General features: G+C 36.6%; 1 protein-coding gene across 3 annotated transcripts in view; it reads right to left on the bottom strand.

Annotated features, from left to right (window-relative positions):
• LOC105483643 (highly divergent homeobox) overlaps positions 1 to 21960 on the bottom strand; it is a 198947-nt gene that overhangs the window by 29530 nt on the left and 147457 nt on the right. For all 3 annotated transcript variants that reach the window (XM_024793345.2, XM_011744604.2, XM_071088977.1), the window contains one exon: positions 20650 to 20796. In XM_024793345.2, coding sequence (XP_024649113.1) covers positions 20650 to 20796 — 147 coding nt within the window. The remainder of the gene's footprint in view (positions 1 to 20649; positions 20797 to 21960) is intronic.

Raw genomic sequence — 21960 nt, 5'->3', positions numbered from 1 at the left:
GGCATAGAGGAGAATCTTTGGGGCTTCAGGATTAGTGAAGAATTCTTAGAAATGGTAATAAAAACCACAATCCACAGAAGAAAAGTAACTTCTGGGGTTTTGATTGGGATTGCATTGAATCTATAGATCAAGTTGGAAAAGAACTGAAACCTTGATATAATTGAGTTGTTCTATCCATGTCCATGGAATATCTCTCCATTTATTTAGATGTTTGATTTCTTTTATCAGAGTTTTGTAGTTTTCTTCATGCAGACCTTGTGCCTAGTTCATTAAATTTATACCTAAGTGTTTAATTTTGCAGAAGCTAAAGTAAATGTTTTCTTTTTTTTTTCTGTTTCATTCATTTTTGTTCATGCCTTAGTTATTTCCTTCCTTCTGTTTGCTTTGTGTTTATTTTGTCGTCTTTTTCTAGTTTCCATTTTTTTCACTATCTTCTTTTTTTAGAGATAGGATCTCACTCTGTCACAGTAACGTGATCATAGTTCACTGTAGGCTTGAACTCCTGGGCTCAAGCAATTCTCCCATCTCAGCCTCCTGAGTAGCTAGAACTGCAAGTGCTCACCAGCCACCATGTCCAGCTTTTGTCTAGTTTCTTAAGGTGGGAGTTTAGATTATTTATTTGAGAGTTTCCTGTTTTCTAATGTACTCATTATGATACATTTTGCTGTCAACACTACTTTATCTGCATCCCACAAATTTGGCATTTTATTCCTTTTGTACTGTTCAATGTACTTTTACCTTCAATATTCTTTCTCTAATACTCTTCCTTTCTTTATGTAGCTCTGCATTTCTGACCTATATGATTTCCCTTGTATCTGAAGGACTTTTCAACATTCCCTGCAAGGCAGTTCTACTGGCAACACATCCCTTCAATTTTTGTCTGAAAAAGTCTATTTGTCCTTCACATTTGAAGGATAATTTCACTGAGTACAGAATTGTGGGTTGGTATTGTTTGTTTTTTCCTCTCAACACTTTAAATATTTCATTCTACTGCCTTCTTGCTTGCATGGTTTCTGAGGAAAAGTCAGATTTAATTCTTACTGCTGCTCCTCTGTAATTAAGGTATTTGTTTTTCCCCTCTGGCTTCTTTGAATTCTTTTTCTTTATCATTGATTTTTGCAGTTGAGTATGATATGCCTAGGTGTCGTTTTTTATTGTTTGTTTTGCATTTATCCTGCTTGGCATACTCCAAGCATTGTGGATCTGTGGTTTGATATATTACATTAATTTAGGGAAAATTCTCAGTTATTATGGTTTTGAATATTTCTTCTGTTCTATTTTCCTTTTTTTTCTCTTTCTGGTGGTATTCCCATTGGACATATGTTGCATCTGTTATATTTATCCCACAGTTTTTGTATATTATGTTCCATTTTTAATCAGTATTTTTGTTTTATGCTCTCCAGTTTTGGAAGTTTCTATTGATATATCATTAAGTTCAGAAATTCTTTCCACAGTCATGTCCAGTCTGCTAATGAGACCATCAAAAGCATTCTTCACTTCAGTTACTGTTTTTGGTCTCTAGCATTTGTTTTTGATCCTTTCTTAGAATGTTCATGCCTCTGTTTACATTACCATTCTGTTCTTGCATGTTGTCTACTTTTTCCATTAGTGCCCTTAGCATGTTAATCATAGTTTTTTCCAATTCCTGGTCTGACAATTCTAACATCCCTGTCATGTATGAATGTAGTTCTGATGCTTGCTCTGTCTCTTCAAATTCTTTTGTTGTTTTGTTTTTGTTTGTTTTTTGCCTTTTGGTATGCCTTGTCATTTTTTATTAAAAGTTAAACATGATGTACTGGGTTAAAAGAACTGAAAGAACTAGGCATTTGGTGATGTAGTGTTAAGGTTAGGAGGAAGGTAAAGCATCCTATAGTCCTATGATGAGATCTCAGTCTTTTAGTGAACCTTTGCCATGGCCTGTGAACTTTACAAGTGTTTATCAGTTTTTCCTCTACCTTAGGCAGGACAGAATGGCTAAAGGGGACTGTATTTGGTTATAATTGTTGTTTATTTTTGCCCTAGGATAGGTAGGTCATGGTAAAATCCCAATAGGCTAGGCTCTGGTAAAATATTTGTTCTTAAGAGCAGGCTTTCTTAACAGAATGTTCTAATGTTTCTTAAAAATGGTTACTTTTCCACTCTTCCTGTCAAGAGCGTGAGGGAGTTTTTCTCCAATATTCACAGTGAGAATCTGATACAGCCTCTGGGAGTAAAATTCACAAAAGTATCACCCCCTCCATGATTGCTCATGCTGGAGTTTCGAACTTTCTGACTTGTCTACACTGAGCCTCCAGCAATTCATCAGTTACAATTTAGGTTTTCCTGCCTTGGTACTGGTTCCCATGGAGGTTTCTGCTCATGGAATTCTGCTCCAGTAAGTTGTGATTCTCTGTATCTGCCTATTTGTCTCACCAATTTTGGGGTCAGTGGTTTGCCCAGTAACTTCACTTATCTGTCATATCTAAGAAGAACTGTTGATTTTCAGTTTGTTCAACGTTTTATTTGTTAAGATGAATGACAACTTCTAGGCTCCTCACATGCCAGACCAGAAACTAGAGTCTAATTTCATTTTATTCCCTATGACTTCTTTAATAAAGTTTTATATACATATGTGTGTGTGTGTGTGTGTGCACGTGTGCACACATATGGTTAGGGTTAGGGGTTAAGGAGGTTAGGAGTTAGGGTTAGGGTTGTTCCATATATATATATATATACACACACACACACATATATATATAAACATAGATTATGTATGTGTGTATATATGTACATCTATATGTTTATATATACACACATATATACATTTATATGTTTACATACACATATATGCACACATATATAAACATATAGATGTAAAAACATAATTTACAAAATTAACATAATTTTTATCAAATAGATGTGTATATGTGTGTGTATATATGTACATCTATATGTTTCTATGTGTGTGTGTATATATACACATATATATATAACAGCCCTAACCCCTAACATCCTTAACCCCTGACCTTAATCCTAACCCTAACCCTATGTGTGCATGTGTACCATAGAATACTACTCAGCCATAAAAAAGAATAAAATCATGTCTTTTGTAGTAACATAAATGGAACTACAGGCCATTATTCTAAGTGAAATAACTCAAACAGAAAGTCAAATACCACATGATATAACTTGTAAGTGGGTGTTAAACAGTGGGCACCCATGGCAATAGAGAGTGGAATAATAGACAATGAAAACTCTAAAAGGTAGGAGGGTGGAAGACGGGTGAGGGTTGAAAAATCACCTGTTGGGTACAATGTTCACTATTTGAGTGACAGGTACACTCAAAGCCCAGACTTCACCACCACACAACATATGTGTGTAATGAAGCTGCACTTATACCCTGAAATCTGTAAAAACTGAAAAAGACTCCCTCTTTGACCCATGGATTATTAGAAGTGTCTTGCATAACCTCTAAGTGTGTGGAGATTTTTCTGGCATCTTTCTGTTATTGGTTTCTGCTTTGATGCAATAGTGGTCAGGAACATATTCTGTATGATTTAGATTTTTAGAATTTATTGAGGTTTGTCTTATGGTCCAGGATTTACTCTATCTTTTCGTGTGTTCCATGAGCACTTGAAAAGTGTGTATTTTATTTTTGTTGGGTTGTGCCTTCTATTAGTCAATTAGACCTTATTGATTAAGGGTGTTTTGGGGTTCTTCTATATGACTAATATTCTTCTATGTAATAACTATAGGAGTTGTTGAGAGAAGGGTGATGAAATCTCCAAATATAATTTTGGATTTTCTTATTTTTCTTTTCAGAATTTTTAGTTGTTGCTTCTCATGTTTTGTAGTTCTGTGATACCTGATGTATACACATTCAGAATTGCAATGTCTCCTTGATATAATTTACCTTGTTATTATTATATAGTGTCCCACTTTGTCCCCTGTAATTTCCTTTGCTCTGAAGTCTACTTTATCTCTTTTTTTTTAATTTATTTATTATTATTATACTTTAAGTTGTAGGGTACATGTGCATAACGTGCAGGTTTGTTACATATGTATACTTGTGCCATGTTGGTGTGCTGCACACATCAACTCATCATTTACATCAGGTATAACTCCCAATGCAATCCTCCCCCCTCCCCCCTCCCCATGATAGGCCCCTGTGTGTGATGTTCCCCTTCCTGAGTCCAAGTGATCTTATTGTTCAGTTCCCACCTATGAGTGAGAACATGCGGTGTTTGGTTTTCTGTTCTTGTGATAGTTTGCTAAGAATGATGGTTTCCAGCTGCATCCATGTCCCTACAAAGGACGCAAACTCATCCTTTTTGATGGCTGCATAGTATTCCATGGTGTATATGTGCCACATTTTCTTAATCCAATCTGTTACTGATGGACATTTGGGTTGATTCCAAGTCTTTGCTATTGTGAATAGTGCTGCAATAAACATACGTGTGCATGTGTCTTTATAGCAGCATAATTTATAATCCTTTGAGTATATACCCAGTAATGGGATGGCTGGGTCATATGGTACATCTAGTTCTAGATCCTTGAGGAATCGCGATACTGTTTTCCATAATGGTTGAACTAGTTTACAATCCCACCAACAGTGTAAAAGTGTTCCTATTTCTCCACATCCTCTCCAGCACCTGTTGTTTCCTGACTTTTTAATGATCGCCATTCTAACTGGTGTGAGATGGTATCTCATTGTGGTTTTGATTTGCATTTCTCTGATGGCCAGTGATGATGAGCATTTTTTCATGTGTCTCTTGGCTGTATGAATGTCTTCTTTTGAGAAATGTCTGTTCATATCCTTTGCCCACTTTTTGATGGGGTTGTTTGTTTTTTCCTTGTAAATTTGTTTGAGTTCTTTGTAGGTTCTGGATATTAGCCCTTTGTCAGATGAGTAGATTGCAAAAATTTTCTCCCATTCTGTAGGTTGCCTGTTCACTCTGATGGTAGTTTCTTTTGCTGTGCAGAAGCTCTTTAATTTAATGAGATCCCATTTGTCAATTTTGGCTTTTGCTGCCGTTGCTTTTGGTGTTTTAGACATGAAGTCTTTGCCCATGCCTATGTCCTGAATGATATTACCTAGGTTTTCCTCTAGGATTTTTATGGTATTAGGTCTAACATTTAAGTCTCTAATCTATCTTCAATTAATTTTCGTATAAGGAGTAAGGAAAGGATCCAGTTTCAGCTTTCTACTTATGGCTAGCCAATTTTCCCAGCACCATTTATTAAATAGGGAATCCTTTCCCCATTTCTTGTTTCTCTCAGGTTTGTCAAAGATCAGATGGCTGTAGATGTGTGGTATTATTTCTGAGGACTCTGTTCTGTTCCATTGGTCTATATCTCTGTTTTGGTACCAGTACCATGCTGTTTTGGTTACTGTAGCCTTGTAGTATAGTTTGAAGTCAGGTAGCGTGATGCCTCCAGCTTTGTTCTTTTGACTTAGGATTGTCTTGGAGATGCGGGCTCTTTTTTGGTTCCATATGAACTTTAAAGCAGTTTTTTCCAATTCTGTGAAGAAACTCATTGGTAGCTTGATGGGGATGGCATTGAATCTATAATTTACCTTGGGCAGTATGGCCATTTTCACGATATTGATTCTTCCTATCCATGAGCATGGTATGTTCTTCCATTTGTTTGTGTCCTCTTTTATTTCACTGAGCAGTGGTTTGTAGTTCTCCTTGAAGAGGTCCTTTACATCCCTTGTAAGTTGGATTCCTAGGTATTTTATTCTCTTTGAAGCAATTGTGAATGGAAGTTCATTCCTGATTTGGCTCTCTGTTTGTCTGTTACTGGTGTATAAGAATGCTTGTGATTTTTGCACATTAATTTTGTATCCTGAGACTTTGCTGAAGTTGCTTATCAGCTTAAGGAGATTTTGGGCTGAGACAATGGGGTTTTCTAAATATACAATCATGTCATCTGCAAACAGGGACAGTTTGACTTCTTCTTTTCCTAACTGAATACCCTTGATTTCTTTCTCTTGCCTAATTGCCCTAGCCAGAACTTCCAACACTATGTTGAATAGGAGTGGTGAGAGAGGGCATCCCTGTCTTGTGCCAGTTTTCAAAGGGAATGTTTCCAGTTTTTGCCCATTCAGTATGATATTGGCTGTGGGTTTGTCATAAATAGCTCTTATTATTTTGAGGTACGTTCCATCAATACCGAATTTATTGAGCGTTTTTAGCATGAAGGGCTGTTGAATTTTGTCAAAAGCCTTTTCTGCATCAATTGAGAGAATCATGTGGTTCTTGTCTTTGGTTCTGTTTATATGCTGGATTATGTTTATTGATTTGCGAATGTTGAACCAGCCTTGCATCCAGGGATGAAGCCCACTTGATCATGGTGGATAAGCTTTTTGATGTGTTGCTGAATGCAGTTTGCCAGTATTTTATTGAGGATTTTTGCATCGATGTTCATCAGGGATATTGGTCTAAAATTCTCTTTTTTTGTTGTGTCTCTGCCAGGCTTTGGTATCAGGATGATGTTGGCCTCATAAAATGAGTTAGGGAGGATTCCCTCTTTTTCTATTGATTGGAATAGTTTCAGAAGGAATGGTACCAACTCCTCCTTGTACCTCTGGTAGAATTCAGCTGTGAATCCATCTGGTCCTGGACTTTTTTTGGTTGGTAGGCTATTAATTATTGCCTCAATTTCAGAGCCTGCTGTTGGTCTATTCAGGGATTCAACTTCTTCCTGGTTTAGTCTTGGAAGAGTGTAAGTGTCCAGGAAATTATCCATTTCTTCTAGATTTTCCAGTTTATTTGCGTAGAGGTGTTTATAGTATTCTCTGATGGTAGTTTGTATTTCTGTGGGGTCGGTGGTGATATCCCCTTTATCATTTTTAATTGCGTCGATTTGATTCTTCTCTCTTTTCTTCTTTATTAGTCTTGCTAGTGGTCTGTCAATTTTGTTGATCTTTTCAAAAAACCAACTCCTGGATTCATTGATTTTTTGGAGAGTTTTTTTGTGTCTCTATCTCCTTCAGTTCTGCTCTGATCTTAGTTATTTCTAGCCTTCTGCTAGCTTTCGAATTTGTTTGCTCTTGCTTCTCTAGTTCTTTTAATTGTGATGTTAGAGTGTCAATTTTAGATCTTTCCTGCTTTCTCTTGTGGGCATTTAGTGCTATAAATTTCCCTCTACACACTGCTTTAAATGTGTCCCAGAGATTCTGCTATGTTGCATCTTTGTTCTCATTGGTTTCAAAGAACATCTTTATTTCTGCCTTCATTTCGTTATGTACCCAGTAGTCATTCAGGAGCAGGTTGTTCAGTTTCCATGTAGTTGAGCGGTTTTGATTGAGTTTCTTAGTCCTGAGTTCTAGTTTGATTGCACTGTGGTCTGAGAGACAGTTTGTTATAATTTCTGTTCTTTTACATTTGCTGAGGAGTGCTTTACTTCCAATTACATGGTCGATTTTGGAGTAAGTACGATGTGGTGCTGAGAAGAATGTATATTCTGTTGATTTGGGGTGGAGAGTTCTATAGATGTCTATTAGGTCTGCTTGCTGCAGAGATGAGTTCAATTCCTGGATATCCTTGTTAACTTTCTGTCTCGTTGATCTGTCTAATGTTGACAGTGGAGTGTTGAAGTCTCCCATTATTATTGTATGGGAGTCTAAGTCTCTTTGTAAGTCTCTAAGGACTTGCTTTATGAATCTGGGTGCTCCTGTATTGGGTGCATATATATTTAGGATAGTTAGTTCTTCCTGTTGAATTGATCCCTTTACCATTATGTAATGGCCTTCTTTGTCTCTTTTGATCTTTGATGGTTTAAAGTCTGTTTTATCAGAGACTAGTATTGCAACCCCCGCTTTTTTTTGTTCTCCATTTGCTTGGTAAATCTTCCTCCATCCCTTTATTTTGAGCCTATGTGTGTCTCTGCGTGTGAGATGGGTCTCCTGAATACAGCAGACTGATGGGTCTTGACTCTTTATCCAGTTTGCCAGTCTGTGTCTTTTAATTGGAGCATTTAGTCCATTTACATTTAAGGTTAAGATTGTTATGTGTGAACTTGATCCTGCCATTATGACATTAACTGGTTATTTTGCTCGTTAGTTGATGCAGTTTCTTCCTAGCCTCGATGGTCTTTACATTTTGGCATGTTTTTGCAATGGCTGGTACCGGTTGTTCCTTTCCATGTTGAGTGCTTCCTTCAGGGTCTCTTGTAAGGCAGGCCTAGTGGTGACAAAATCTCTAAGCATTTGCTTATCTGTAAAGGATTTTATTTCTCCTTCACTTATGAAACTTAGTTTGGCTGGATATGAAATTCTGGGTTGAAAATTCTTTTCTTTAAGAATGTTGAATATTGGCCCCCACTCTCTTCTGGCTTGTAGAGTTTCTGCCGAGAGATCTGCTGTTAGTCTGATGGGCTTCCCTTTGTGGGTAACCTGACCTTTCTCTCTGGCTGCCCTTAAGATTTTTTCCTTCATTTCAACTTTGGTGAATCTGGCAATTATGTGTCTTGGAGTTGCTCTTCTCGAGGAGTATCTTTGTGGCATTCTCTGTATTTCCTGGATTTGAATGTTGGCCTGCCCTACTAGGTTGGGGAAGTTCTCCTGGATGATATCCTGAAGAGTGTTTTCCAACTTGGTTCCATTTTCCACCTCACTTTCAGGCACCCCAATCAGACGTAGATTTGGTCTTTTTACATAATCCCATACTTCTTGCAGGCTTTGTTCATTTCTTTTTCTTCTTTTTTCTTTTGGTTTCTCTTCTCACTTCATTTCATTCATTTGATCCTCAATCGCAGATACTCTTTCTTCCAGTTGATCGAGTCGGTTACTGAAGCTTGTGCATTTGTCACGTATTTCTCGTGTCATGGTTTTCATCTCTTTCATTTCGTTTATGACCTTCTCTGCATTCATTACTCTAGCCATCAATTCTTCCACTTTTTTTTTCAAGATTTTTAGTTTCTTTGCGCTGGGTACGTAATTCCTCCTTTAGCTCTGAGAAATTTGATGGACTGAAGCCTTCTTCTCTCATCTCATCAAAGTCATTCTCCATCCAGCTTTGATCCATTGCTGGCGATGAGCTGCGCTCCTTTTCCGGGGGAGATGCGCTCTTATTTTTTGAATTTCCAGCTTTTCTGCCCTGCTTTTTCCCCATCTTTGTGGTTTTATCTGCCTCTGGTCTTTGATGATGGTGATGTACTGATGGGGTTTTGGTGTAGGTGTCCTTCCTGTTTGATAGTTTTCCTTCTAACAGTCAGGACCCTCAGCTGTAGGTCTGTTGGAGATTGCTTGAGGTCCACTCCAGACCCTGTTTGCCTGGGTATCAGCAGCAGAGGCTGCAGAAGATAGAATATTTCTGAACAGCGAGTGTACCTGTCTGATTCTTGCTTTGGAAGCTTCCTCTCAGGGGTGTACTCCACCCTGTGAGGTGTGGGGTGTCAGACTGCCCCTGGTGGGGGATATCTCCCAGTTAGGCTACTCAGGGGTCAGGGACCCACTTGAGCAGGGAGTCTGTCCCTTCTCAGATCTCAACCTCCGTGTTGGGAGATCCACTGCTCTCTTCAAAGGTGTCAGACAGAGTCGTTTGCGTCTGCAGAGGTTTCGGCTGTGTTTGTTATTGCCCTGTCCCCAGAGGTGGAGTCTACAGAGACAGGCAGGTTTCCTTGAGCTGCTGTGAGCTCCACCCAGTTCGAGCTTCCCAGCAGCTTTGTTTACCTACTTAAGCCTCAACAATGGCGGGCGCCCCTCCCCCAGCCTCGCTGCTGCCTTGCCGGTAGATCACAGACTGCTGTGCTAGCAATGAGGGAGGCTCTGTGGGTGTGGGACCCTCCTGGCCAGGTGTGGGATATGATCTCCTGGTGTGCCTGTTTGCTTAAAGCGCAGTATTGGGGTGGGAGTTACCCGATTTTCCAGGTGTTGTGTGTCTCAGTTCCCCTGGCTAGGAAAAGGGATTCCCTTCCCCCTTGCGCTTCCCAGGTGAGGCAATGCCTCGCCCTGCTTCAGCTCTCGCTGGTCGGGCTGCAGCAGCTGACCAGCACCGATCGTCCGGCACTCCCCAGTGAGATGAACCCAGTACCTCAGTTGAAAATGCAGAAATCACCGGTCTTCTGTGTCGCTCGCTCTGGGAGTTGGAGACTGGAGCTGTTCCTATTCGGCCATCTTGCTCCGCCCCTTTTTTTTTTTTTTTGAGATGGAGTTTCGCTCTGTTGCCCAGGCGGGAGTGCAGTGGCTGGATCTCAGCTCACTGCAAGCTCCGCCTCCCAAGTTTAGGCCTTTCTCCTGCCTCAGCCTCCGAGTAGCTGGGATTACAGGCGCCCGCCACCTCGCCCGGCTAGTTTTTTTGTAATTTTTAGTAGAGACGGGATTTCACCATGTTGGCCAGGATGATCTGGATCTCCTGACCTCGTGACCTGCCCGTCTCGGCCTCCCAAAGTGCTGGGATTACAGGCTTGAGCCACCGCGCCCGGCCTACTTTATCTTATATTATTGTATAAACTCCTGCTTTATTTTGATTCATATTTGCATTCTGTATGTTTTATAGTCTTTTATTTTCAAACTACACACATCATGATATTTTAACTTATTGTAGACAACATCAAGTTAGGTCATTTTTAAAAATCCAATTTGCAAGTCTCTATTTTTTAGTTTGTGAATTTAGATCATTTAAATTTAATGCAATTATTTCTATGTTAAAGCTTAAATATTTCATTTCATTTTCTGCCTTCATTTCTTTTAATGTCTTTAGTTGTATTTTTCCCCAGCATTCCTGTGGTGTATTTTTAAATATTTAGAATTCCATTTATATTTATGTATAGAACTTTTCTGTATCCCTTTGTATGACTTTTTAGTGATTGATCCAGGCTATCTATCTGTCTGTCTATCTATCTATCTACCTATCTATCTATCTACCTATCTTATGACAGTCACAAGAGGGTAAAATTCCAGGTTGTCCATTTGATTTCCATTGACATCCACTGGGGAAGGAGACTCATTTTACTCCTGGGTGGAGTTGGGAGTCCAGGAGCTCCAACAGGCATCTTCTGATACCACGCCAATGAGGAGGAGGAAGGGCTCATCATCACCTCTAAGTTCAGGAGGGAATAAAAGTCTTCTAGTGACATTGCAAGGGAATGGTGGAGAATGGATTTTTAATCCAGCTCTCCACTCTTTCTTATCTGACACCATTCCATCAGTGAGTGTTTTTTGTTTGTTTGTTTTGTTTTGTTTTGTTTTGTTTTGCTGGGGGTGGGGGCATCTAGCTGTTCCACAACGTGGTGAGGCAGAAATTGTTCCTCCACTTGGCCTTTTCTTGTAGGGCTGGGTGTGGCTGCAGTTTTTCCCCGTGGTATTTGGCTGAAGTAAAGAGGTCATTATCTAAACATTTTCTGTCATGTTAGACTGCCCTTTTCCTGGTTCTTTGCTGAGAGAGGCCAGGCTTTTCTTTTTCTTTCCTTTTTTCCATTTGTTTGCACCTACTGGTGTTTCTAGATTGTTGGCTTTTCCAGTATCTATTCTGGGGCATATGAAGCAAACGAAAACCCAGGAAACTCACCATTGTGTGAGTGTCATTCATGGGGTCCCATGGTCCCTAGCAGATGTGACTTCTTTCCACCCTTCAGATTCTTCTTATGTTTCCTAGTTATATAATGTCCAGGGATTTTAGTTCTACTTAATGAGAAGAACAGGGAAAATTATGTCTACTCCATTTTCTCAGAAGCAACAGTCTGAAACCAATTTTATTCCCATGTTTCTTATGCAATTTTCAGAAAGACCATTTTATGACTAGAACTTGTAACCTTTCTAGTTTTGTCATGTCAAAAAGGATTCTTAAAACCTAAAGCAGCGTAGAAAACCACTAAATAACAGTTTAGAGTTTCAGCTCTAAATTTGATTATGATGCCCTTTATATCAACTAGAATTTCTTCTACACAATAGGGCAACGTAAATACAAAGCCACCTTAGCTACTCTTTGTGTCAATAAAAAGCATGAATGAAGTTAACTTTGTACTTGGTAAGATTTCAAAAAATATGCAGGGCAAAACAGAAGAACTATTTAGTTAGTTCAAAAAGATGAATTCTTCTTTATATTTGATGGGGGGAATTTTCCCTTCAAGTTTATAAAATGTAGTTCCTTGTATGTATTTAGGATTGACACTAAATGTGAAGTTTGAAACACATGAATAAAGTACACACAAAAGAGAAAATTGCCTAGTATGAAATAAAAATATGTACGGATATTAATTTTCTTAGCTTTGATAACCTCTTTCATAGGAGAAATACTAGTTTAAAAAGGAGAATTTCATTTATTTTTTCTTTTTAACATTTTTTTATTTTTAATTTTTGTGGGTATATGTTAGGTGTATATATTTACGAGGTGCATGAAACATTTTGGTACAGGCATGCAAAGCATAATAATCACATCATGGAACACTGAGTATCCATCCCTTCAAGCATTTATCTTTTGTGTTACAAACTGTCCAATTATGCTCTTTTAGTGAATTTATAATGTACAATTAAATTATTATTGACTCTAGCACCTAATTTGTCATTACATCATAACGTTGAAAATTGATTGCTATAATTCAGAAAAGATAAAGAATGGCAATTGCTTACTAAAGTTTCTTAAAATTGTCATGGAATCTCTCTATTTTCTACCTATGAACACTTAACAAATTGTAAATGCAGAAGCTTTTCTTTTACAATAATCTTAGCCACTAGTGTTTGTGAAAATGATGGTATGAGTAGAAGGAGGAAAACACCAGTCTCCGCAGGATGATTTCTGCTTCATTTTGGTCATAAAAGCTGGAGAAGAGTGAAGAAAAAAAAGGCAGAAACCAAGTTTCTATTTATCTTCAACTTCTTTTGCACCCTTTTTGAGAGAAATGAGTGATTACAAAATGTGCAAAGATAAAGGTAAAATAATATGTTATGTGAATATTGGAAGTATGTGAGATTTTATTGCAAACCAAAGCTAAACTATTTCCTCTTTGGATATTCCTCAAAAGTAGAAGGCACTGGAAAAATGATTCAATGTATAAATACAATGCTAATGGGTTTATTACATTTTTACAGAATCATAGATAATTGAATTAATCTTAGAGTCCGCTATGGTCTGAATATTTGTCTCCCCTACTCCAAATTAACATGTTAAATTCCCAACCCCCAAGGTAATAGTGTTAAGAGGTGGGGCCTTTTGGAGGTAAATAGATAATAAGAATGGATCTCTCATAAATAAGATTAGTGCTTTTATAAAGGAGACCCCAGAGAGATTCCTTGCCCCTTCTGCCATGTGAGGTTACAGCAAAAAGATAGCTGTCTAGAAAGTGGGCTGTCCATACTTTGGACCTTCCAGCACCTTGGTCCTTGATTCCTCAGACTCCAGAACAATTAAGAATAAATTTATGCTGTTTATAAGACAGCCAATCTAAAATATTTTACTATAGCAGGTTGTGATAGTTAATTTTATGTGTCAGTTTAACTGAGCTAAATGTTTCCCAGATAGCTGGCAAAACATTATTTCTAGGTGTGTCCCTGAGATTGTTACTGGCAGAAATCAGAAGTTGAGTGTATAGACTGTTAAGAAGATCACTTTTACCAGTGTGAGTGGGTATCATACAATCTGTTGAGCGCCTAAAGTGTCCATCCTCTTTTTGCATAAAAATATCAGGTATATGAACCATACCACTCTGCAAGTTTCCCAGTTGGTTTTGTAAGTGTTTTCATAATGGTCTTCCTTAAACTGCATCATATCAATTGTTTTATTTCATTGAGGTATTGTTTCCAGTTCTTTGCTTCAGATCTTCTTCACCCTGAACTCTCCCTTCTACATTCCAGCTATCAATTATGTGAAGGGTATTTTTTCACTGTTTCGGATTAAACACCCCTACTTTAAAATATTTAGCTTTTTCAACCATTTTATATGAACAATGGACAAGTTATTTTATCGCTCTAGGCCTCAGATTATTTATGTGCAAAATCAGGAAAATGATTTCCAAATTCTTTACTTTCCTGAATAATAAATTTCCCACCAGAATGGTCACAAATCTAAAAATAATAGTAGTATCTTTTCAACCAGAACGGCTATGTATTAACAACACAAACATAATAGCTATTAAAAATGAGTACTCTAAAGCCCTGTACATTTCTAAGTATATTTCTATTAAACAATATGAAACTATATTCTAAACTTTTATTTTAAATGTATGGTATTATACATTTGTTAGTTCATGTATGCTATACATAGAGGGTACACTTTTCTGTTAGATATTCATTCATTCATTCCACATATATTACTGAAAATTTACTATGTACCAAACACTGTTTCTGGTGCTTGGGATGCAGTGGTAAATATAATAGATATAGCCTTTTCCTCAGGGAACTTAAATGTATAAATATAGATGATAAACAACAGAAATGTATATGTACAGGTGATAAACAAGTAGAAAACAAACATAAATTATAAAATTTGACCAAGTGTTATGGATAAAAAGTACATGCTAGAATATTTAGCTGCAATGACATAGTGTTGTAAAGGTTTTTCCAAATTTACCTGATCTTAAGAATAATTTGCGGAAGGGAAACATATAGATTCTCTGGGCCTTTCTTGCAAATTCTGATTCAGTAGGTCTAGAATAGGGTGATCTATATTTTTAAGAAGTATCCAAGTTATTTCTTACAGTAAGGCATACACTAGTAAGGTAGAACTGGAAATAATGTTAGATTGGGAATAAGAGACTTGGCCTCTACCTACTATGGGAAAGCTAATCTGGCTCCATTTTACAGATAGATAGATAGAGAGATAGATAGATAGATAGATAGGCATTGAACTCAACCCCAAGGTGCCTTCCAGCTCTAAATCAATGTATGTAATAGATAATAGGGTGTTTGCCATATACTGTATAAACACTGTTCCATTTAAAGGCACTTCAAATCTAGCCATGTTCCTTTGAAAATAAATATAATCTAAAATATAAAAACATAAAGTTGTTTTCTATGAACTGTATTTAAGTCCTGCAAAATGTATCTCAAACATTAAAATATGTTGTTTCTATCAATATTTGACCATGCAAAGGTACACTTTAATGTTTGTCCACTATAACCCTAATGCAGATGGAAAGGACAGGCATTAAACTGAATCGTAGCAAGGCGGAGGAGGGGGGAACTAACTGTCCTCGAGGACTTAGCAGTGCTTCCAACTTAGAGTCCGCATGTAATGCCTCAAAATATTTCTCCAATGTATTATTCTCATTTAGGAATAATTGATCACAGTAAATTTCAATTTCCTCGAGAGAGATGCATTTTTCCCATGGCACTTAGAAAAGTTCTGGCACATAATAGGTGTTCAGTTTACCTTTGCTAAATGAGTAAGCCGGTAAATAGGCACTAACCTGGAAATGACATTTCAAGATGAAGAAAAACATGCACATAATTAACAATCATTGTTAAGGTCAAAGAAAAAATATACCAACTTTGCTTCCTATACTTCTTAGAAGTATAAGACAAAAAAAAAATCTGAAACTTTCAAATCATACTGTAAGTAATGGTTAACTAGACACCCTAAGGTGGAGTTCATTTTGGTGATTAGTAATTAGAAGGTATATTAGACTTAAAAACTTATAAATAGTTTTTCCTGAAATCTCAAGAACATATGTTGCAAACATATTCTCCTTTGGAATAATTTATCACATGTTACAGAAGAGGTCCTCTTACAACGTATCACTTCCAAATTTTCTTTCTGCCATGAGCATTCTAGTATGTGAAAATCATGAGAAATAAAAGGATAGTGAGCAGCTCCTTATTCTTTCATCTAATATGAGTTTAAACAAATACTAAGCAAGAAGAAAATGGTAAAATTCTTCTTCCTTTTTTGCATATTAAGATCTTTGTGTAGGAATAAGAAACTCAGCATATAGTAATGCCTAAGGGGGAGCTGATGTTAATAGTTTTGGCCATTTTTACAGTCAGTGTGCCTAAAATCCCTTGATATCAGAGATAACCCTAGCCAGGAATCCTGTGGATATCTTATCTTTATTTTAGGAGTGTATGTTTTTAAAGAGATTCTGTCCCTGTCTCCTCTCTTGTAGTATGGGTGTCTCAAGGAGACTCTATGGCTGTCCATAGAACCTGAACATTGTTGCCATGGCACAAGGTACTTATTAGTACCAGTGGCATGACAAATTTTTTAAAAAGTGAAAAACTCAGTAGAAAAGTTGGAGAATAAATTAAGGGATATCTTACTGAAAGTAGAGCAAGAGGAAAAACAGATTGGAAGTGGAAATCTTAGAGTAACAGTTATAGTCCAGGTGCATAAAATAACCAATTCAGTTGGAGCAGATCAGAAAATTCCAGGAGATATTTCTTTAAGATGATGGAATTATTATACTACCAAATGTGTATGAATGTGTTGAGTGGAGACTTATGCATCTGGGAAAGGGTTTAAAGATAAATTAGTAGTAAGTACCTAGAAAATAACTCAAGCAAACATATGAATATCAAAAATATAAATTAAGTAAATTATGAACTACAGGGAAACAAAACAATGCTAAGTTATACAGAAAAGGAAAAAATGATGTTTCACTACATAATTCAAATGTGTAAAGCATTTACATAGTCATAATAATGAATACCCAGCTAACCAAAGTTATAGGAGGATGAGGAGAGAGGAATTATGCATGTAAGTGAAAGAATCAATGAGGAAATCTTGAAATAGATTTTTTAAAAGCTTTGCATTTCACAGTGAAAAATCAATAGACAATGCCTAACATTGAACAAATCGGGAAGTTGCAATGTAAACATATGAGAGAGACTGCTGTCTATTCCCCATATTTGTCCTCACCTCCCAGAAGAATAGAAGGTTTAGCTGGACACATGATTGCTCACAGTAAAATCACATTTGCAGCTTCTCTTGTAGTTTTGTATGACCATGTGACTAATCTTTAGTCAATGGGATACAAGTGAAAGGATCTCATGGTAGTTTCCAGAAATTCTTGTTAAAAGACAGCTGGTAAACACCCTTTGCCCTTTATTCTTCTCCCTCTCTGTCATGCTGCCTCGAGTATGTATGCTATCATTTTGTACCTTGATAAAAAGGGCCACATCATAGGGACAGTAGAATGGAAAGTGGAAGGCATCAGGGTTTCTGTGGACATTGTAGAGACAAACTACCACGCTAGCTGTAAATTGCATACTCATGGACTTATATATGGAATTGAAACATCTCATCTAAGCCATTGTTACTTTTAGGTCTTTTAAATACTTACAGCTAAACCTAATTCTAATTAATACAACACATCATTCATAGATGAAAGTAAATACTGAAGGAAATATCTAAAAGTGGAAAGTGCTTCGACTTAGGCTATTGCAAAATGGTAGGAAGGAAGGAGTGAGGAATGTTGGTTTTGTAGCAAATTCTACAGAACTTGACTTCCTAAGCTATATACATATATAAATTTGATTAAAAAATAAAAATGACAATGACAACAAGAACACATGCTCTTCATTTCCCTATTTTTGGCTGTTGCTTAGGCTACTCATACTATGATCCTACTCCAATTCCTCTTCGGCCATTTTTTTTTCTTGTGTCATCCCTCTTGCTAGACTCTGAGCTCCTTAAAATAGAAATAATGTCTAATGCACTTCTCTCTCCTTGTTAGTATACTTTAACACATAGCAGCATGCTCAACAAACACAGTATTGAATTTAATTTTCCATCTGGACTCTAACAAGAAAAAGCAAGACTCTGAACAGGGCAGTACTTATTTTGAGAATAGTATTTATTTTCAGAAATCTATACTCTAAAAATTATCTCTATATTGCTCTTTTCTTCATATATATATGAGATAAGAGCTGGAGTCTCATTAGGTTGTCCTAATGAGAGAGACTGCTGTCTATTCCCCATATTTGTGCTCACCTTCCAGAATAATAGAAGGTTTAGCTGGGCACATGGTTTCTCACAGTAAAATCACATTTGCAGCTTCTCTTGTAGTTTGGTATGAACATGTGACTAATCTTTAGCCAATGGGATACTGACTTGAACTCTTGGGCTCAAGTGATCCTTCTGAGTGGCTGGGACTACAGATGTGTACTACAAAGCCTGGCTCTTTGTCACTTCTTCTTTAATGTAATTCCCTTTTGATCTACTGAGATGATCTTCCAGTGTGTGTACTGGTGTCAACCTACACTTGCTCACAAGCGTCAACTGTTAGCATCTCTTCCCAACTCTATGTTGAGTGAGACATGGAATCAGCTGTGGTAGGAATCTTTACACCACGGAAATCAGCAAATGCTATTAATTAAGGCTTTTTTTCTCTTAAAGAATTGATTGTTAAATACTTACCAGCACTACCACTTTCAAAATTTTATACCAACATCTTTTAAATGGAACATAAACTACTGTTCTGATGATTGATCATTATGATTTTAATATTTTATTTTATTTTATTTTAAGTTCCAGGATAAATGTGTAGGGTGTGCAGGTTTGTTACAAAGGTAAATGTGTGCCGTGGTAGGGGTTTGCTGCACTTATCAACCCATGAACTAGATATTAAGCCTTGTATGCATTAGCTATTTATCCTGTTGCTCTCCCTTCCCCCACCCCCCAACAGGCCCCAGTGTGTGTTGCTCCCCTCCCTGTGTCCATGTGTTCTCATTGTTCAGCTCCCACTTATAAGTGAGAACACGTGGTGTTTGGTTTTCTGTTCCTGTGTTAGTTTGCCGAGGATAATGGCTTCCAGCTTCATCCATGGCCCTGCAAAGGACATGATCTCATTCCTTTTTATGGCTGCATAGTATTCCACCGTATATATGTATCACATTTTCTTTATCCAGTCTATCACTGATGGACATGTGGGTTGCTTCCATGTCCTTGCTATTGTGAATAGTGCTGCAATGAACATACGTGTGCATGTATCTTTATAATAGGATGATTTATAATCCATTGGGTATATGCCCAGTTATGGGATTGCTGGGTCAAATGGTATTTCTGGTTTTAAGTCTTTGAGGAATCACCACACTGTTTTTCACAATGGTTGGATTAGACTTAAATGTAAAACCCAAAACTATAAAAACCTTAGAAAAAATCTAGGCAATACCATTCAGGACTTGGGCATGGGCAAAAGATTTTATGACAAAAATATCAAAAGTAATTGCAATAAAAGCAAAAATTGACAAATGGGATCTAATTAAACAAAAGAGTTTCTTCATAGCAAAAGAAACTATCATCAGAGTGAATAGAAAACTTACAAAAAGAGAAATTTTTTACAATCTACCCATCTGACTAAGGTCTAATATACACAATCTATGAGGAATTTAAACAATTTTACAAGTAAAAATCAAACAACCCCATTAAAAATTGGGCAAAGGACATGAACAGAGAGTTCTCAAGAGAAGAAATTTAAGCAGACAACAAACATGAAAAAAAGCTCAGCATCACTAATCTTTAGAGAAATGCAAATTAAAACCACAATGAAATACCATCTCACGCCAATCAGAATGGCAATTATTAAAAAGTCAAAAAACAACAGATGCTGGCAACGCTGTGCAAAATAGGAACACTTTTACACTGTAGGTGGGAATGTAAAATAATTTTTTATCTATCATTCATTATATGAGATATATTTCAATTCACCTCAGGCAATTTTTAAACAATGTTATTGAGATATTTTTAAAACACCACACAATTCATTTATTTAATGTGTACAATTAAAATGTTTTCAACATATTCACAGAGCTGTGCACCAGTCACCACTATCTAATCTGGAACATTTTGATCATGCCAAAAATAAACCCCATACATATTAGCAGTCATTTCCCATCCCTCCCTACCCTCAGCTCCTGGCATTACTAACCTACTTTCTGTCTCTAGAGTGTGCCTAACGTGGACACTTCATATAAATGAAATAATACAATATGTGGTCTTTTGCAATGGGTTTCCTTCATTTAGCATAATGTTTTTAAGGTTCATACATTATATAGCATGTATTAATATTTCATTCCTTTATATGGCTCTATAAAAGTCCATTATATGCATATACTCAGATGTTGTCTATTCATTCACTTGGTGGATGTTTGGGCTGTTTCCGTTTGGATATTATGGAAAACTCTGTTATGAATATCAGTGTACAACTTTTTGAGTTGGACATACATTTTTTATTCTTTTGAGTGGAGTGAAATCCATTCCAGCAGTGGAATTTTTGGTCATATGAGAACTTAGTGTTAAACTTTTTGAGGATTGTTGTCAAACTTGCTAAAATATTTTACATTCTTACCAGCAACGTATAAGGGTAACAATTTATCCATATCCTGGCCAAAACTCATTATTATCTACCTTTTATGTTAATATTGTTAGAGTGGGTAAATGGCACCTTGTAATTTTTATTTCCATTTCCATAATGACTAATGCTGTTGAACATATTTTCAGGTAAATATTGGCAATATGTATATCTTTTTAAGAGAAATGTCTATTCAGTTCCTTTGCCTATTTTTAAAATTGGGTTATTTGCATTTTTATTATTGACTTGTAATTGTTCTTTACATACTTTGATACAAATTCCTTATCAGATATATAATTTCAAAATATTATCTCCTATTCTGTGGGTTATGTTTTCACTTTATTGCTAGTATTGCTTAGAGCACCTCATGTAAGATTTTAAAGCTTTCATTTATGCCACTCAGTAACCATAGCATGAAAATTATAGAAAATGTCTTACCCGAACTATTTCACAGTCAACATTTAATTCAGTTGCAACAGCTTCAATTTTCTCTCTACAAACAGAGCCCAGGCTAGTCATGCCATTGTCCCAATACTTCTTAAGGGTGGCTAAGTCTCGGTCACTGAACTGAGTGCGGTCCTGTAGCTGAAAAACACATTTTTAAATTGTTTTGAATTTTTAAGTTTAGAATAATCAAAGGTAATAATATTACAAAGAGAAACATCAGGGTGAGATGTGCTACAATAGTAGCAACATTTATTTCACACTTCTTATTCTGTCCTCCCGTTCTGAAAATAAGCATTTTTATTTTTTAAATTTCCATAACAATACAGTGTGCTAGGAGGAAATGCATAGAATTTTTGAACTGATAGCAATTAAACAATGGTGATTTAAAATAGTTTTAATAACACAAGTAATACATGTTCATTGTATAAAATACAGGTAAAAATAAGATACTTTAAATCACTTACAAATTAGAAATAATGCTTGTTAACATTGTAATGTATACTCTTTTAAACTTTTTTCTATAATACAGATATTTACATTCACATACTAAACACAAAAAAGCAAAGACAGGCTTACATTAATGTACTGTCTTTTGATAAGTTAATCTCGATTTGCCATACAAATCTAGGTGTTAGTTTCCTACTGATGTTATAATTAAAAATGTAAATAAGAGAAAAGTAAGGAGATAACGTAGCCCTAAAATCATATTTATGGCCTCATCAAGTTTCAAAATAAGCCTACCCTTTTTGTCCTTAGGTTTTCCTTATTCAATAAACTATCGGATTTACATGTTGTTTTATTTCAATGAATTCTCAGTATCCCTAGGAAGTAAATTAGAAATGTGATAGAATAATGACCTCTACTTTGGAAAAGCTAGGTCAAAGAACTCATTCAACAGGGCACAGAGAGTCCATGGCAGAGCTATAAATAGAAACATCTGAGTTTTTCTAGTTGTTGTTATCCCAGTGAAGTCTCAAATTATTTTCAGAGACGGTGGAAAAATCTAAACACGGGCTTTAATTAAAAATATATACAGCAAAGCCCTGTGTATGTGCTTCTGATGAAACAGAGAGACAAAAAATGAGAGAGACAGAGAGAGAGAGAGAGAAAGAGAGAGAGACTGTGAGAGTGAGTCTGGGACAGCTGTTGGAATTCACGGCTTGAGGTATGGAGTTCTGTTGTGTTCTTCTGCCTAAGATGATATGATCAAGTCCCACACAGAGGCTAGCCCTCAAATACTCCTCAGACATACAATACTTTCAACATTTCCTTTCTAACTGAAATTTAAAATGAAACCTCCTA

Source organism: Macaca nemestrina, chromosome X (genome assembly GCF_043159975.1).
Source record: "Macaca nemestrina isolate mMacNem1 chromosome X, mMacNem.hap1, whole genome shotgun sequence".
In the NCBI taxonomy this organism is placed as follows: Eukaryota; Metazoa; Chordata; class Mammalia; order Primates; family Cercopithecidae; genus Macaca; species Macaca nemestrina.
This window is presented reverse-complemented; position numbering and strand designations above follow the sequence as displayed.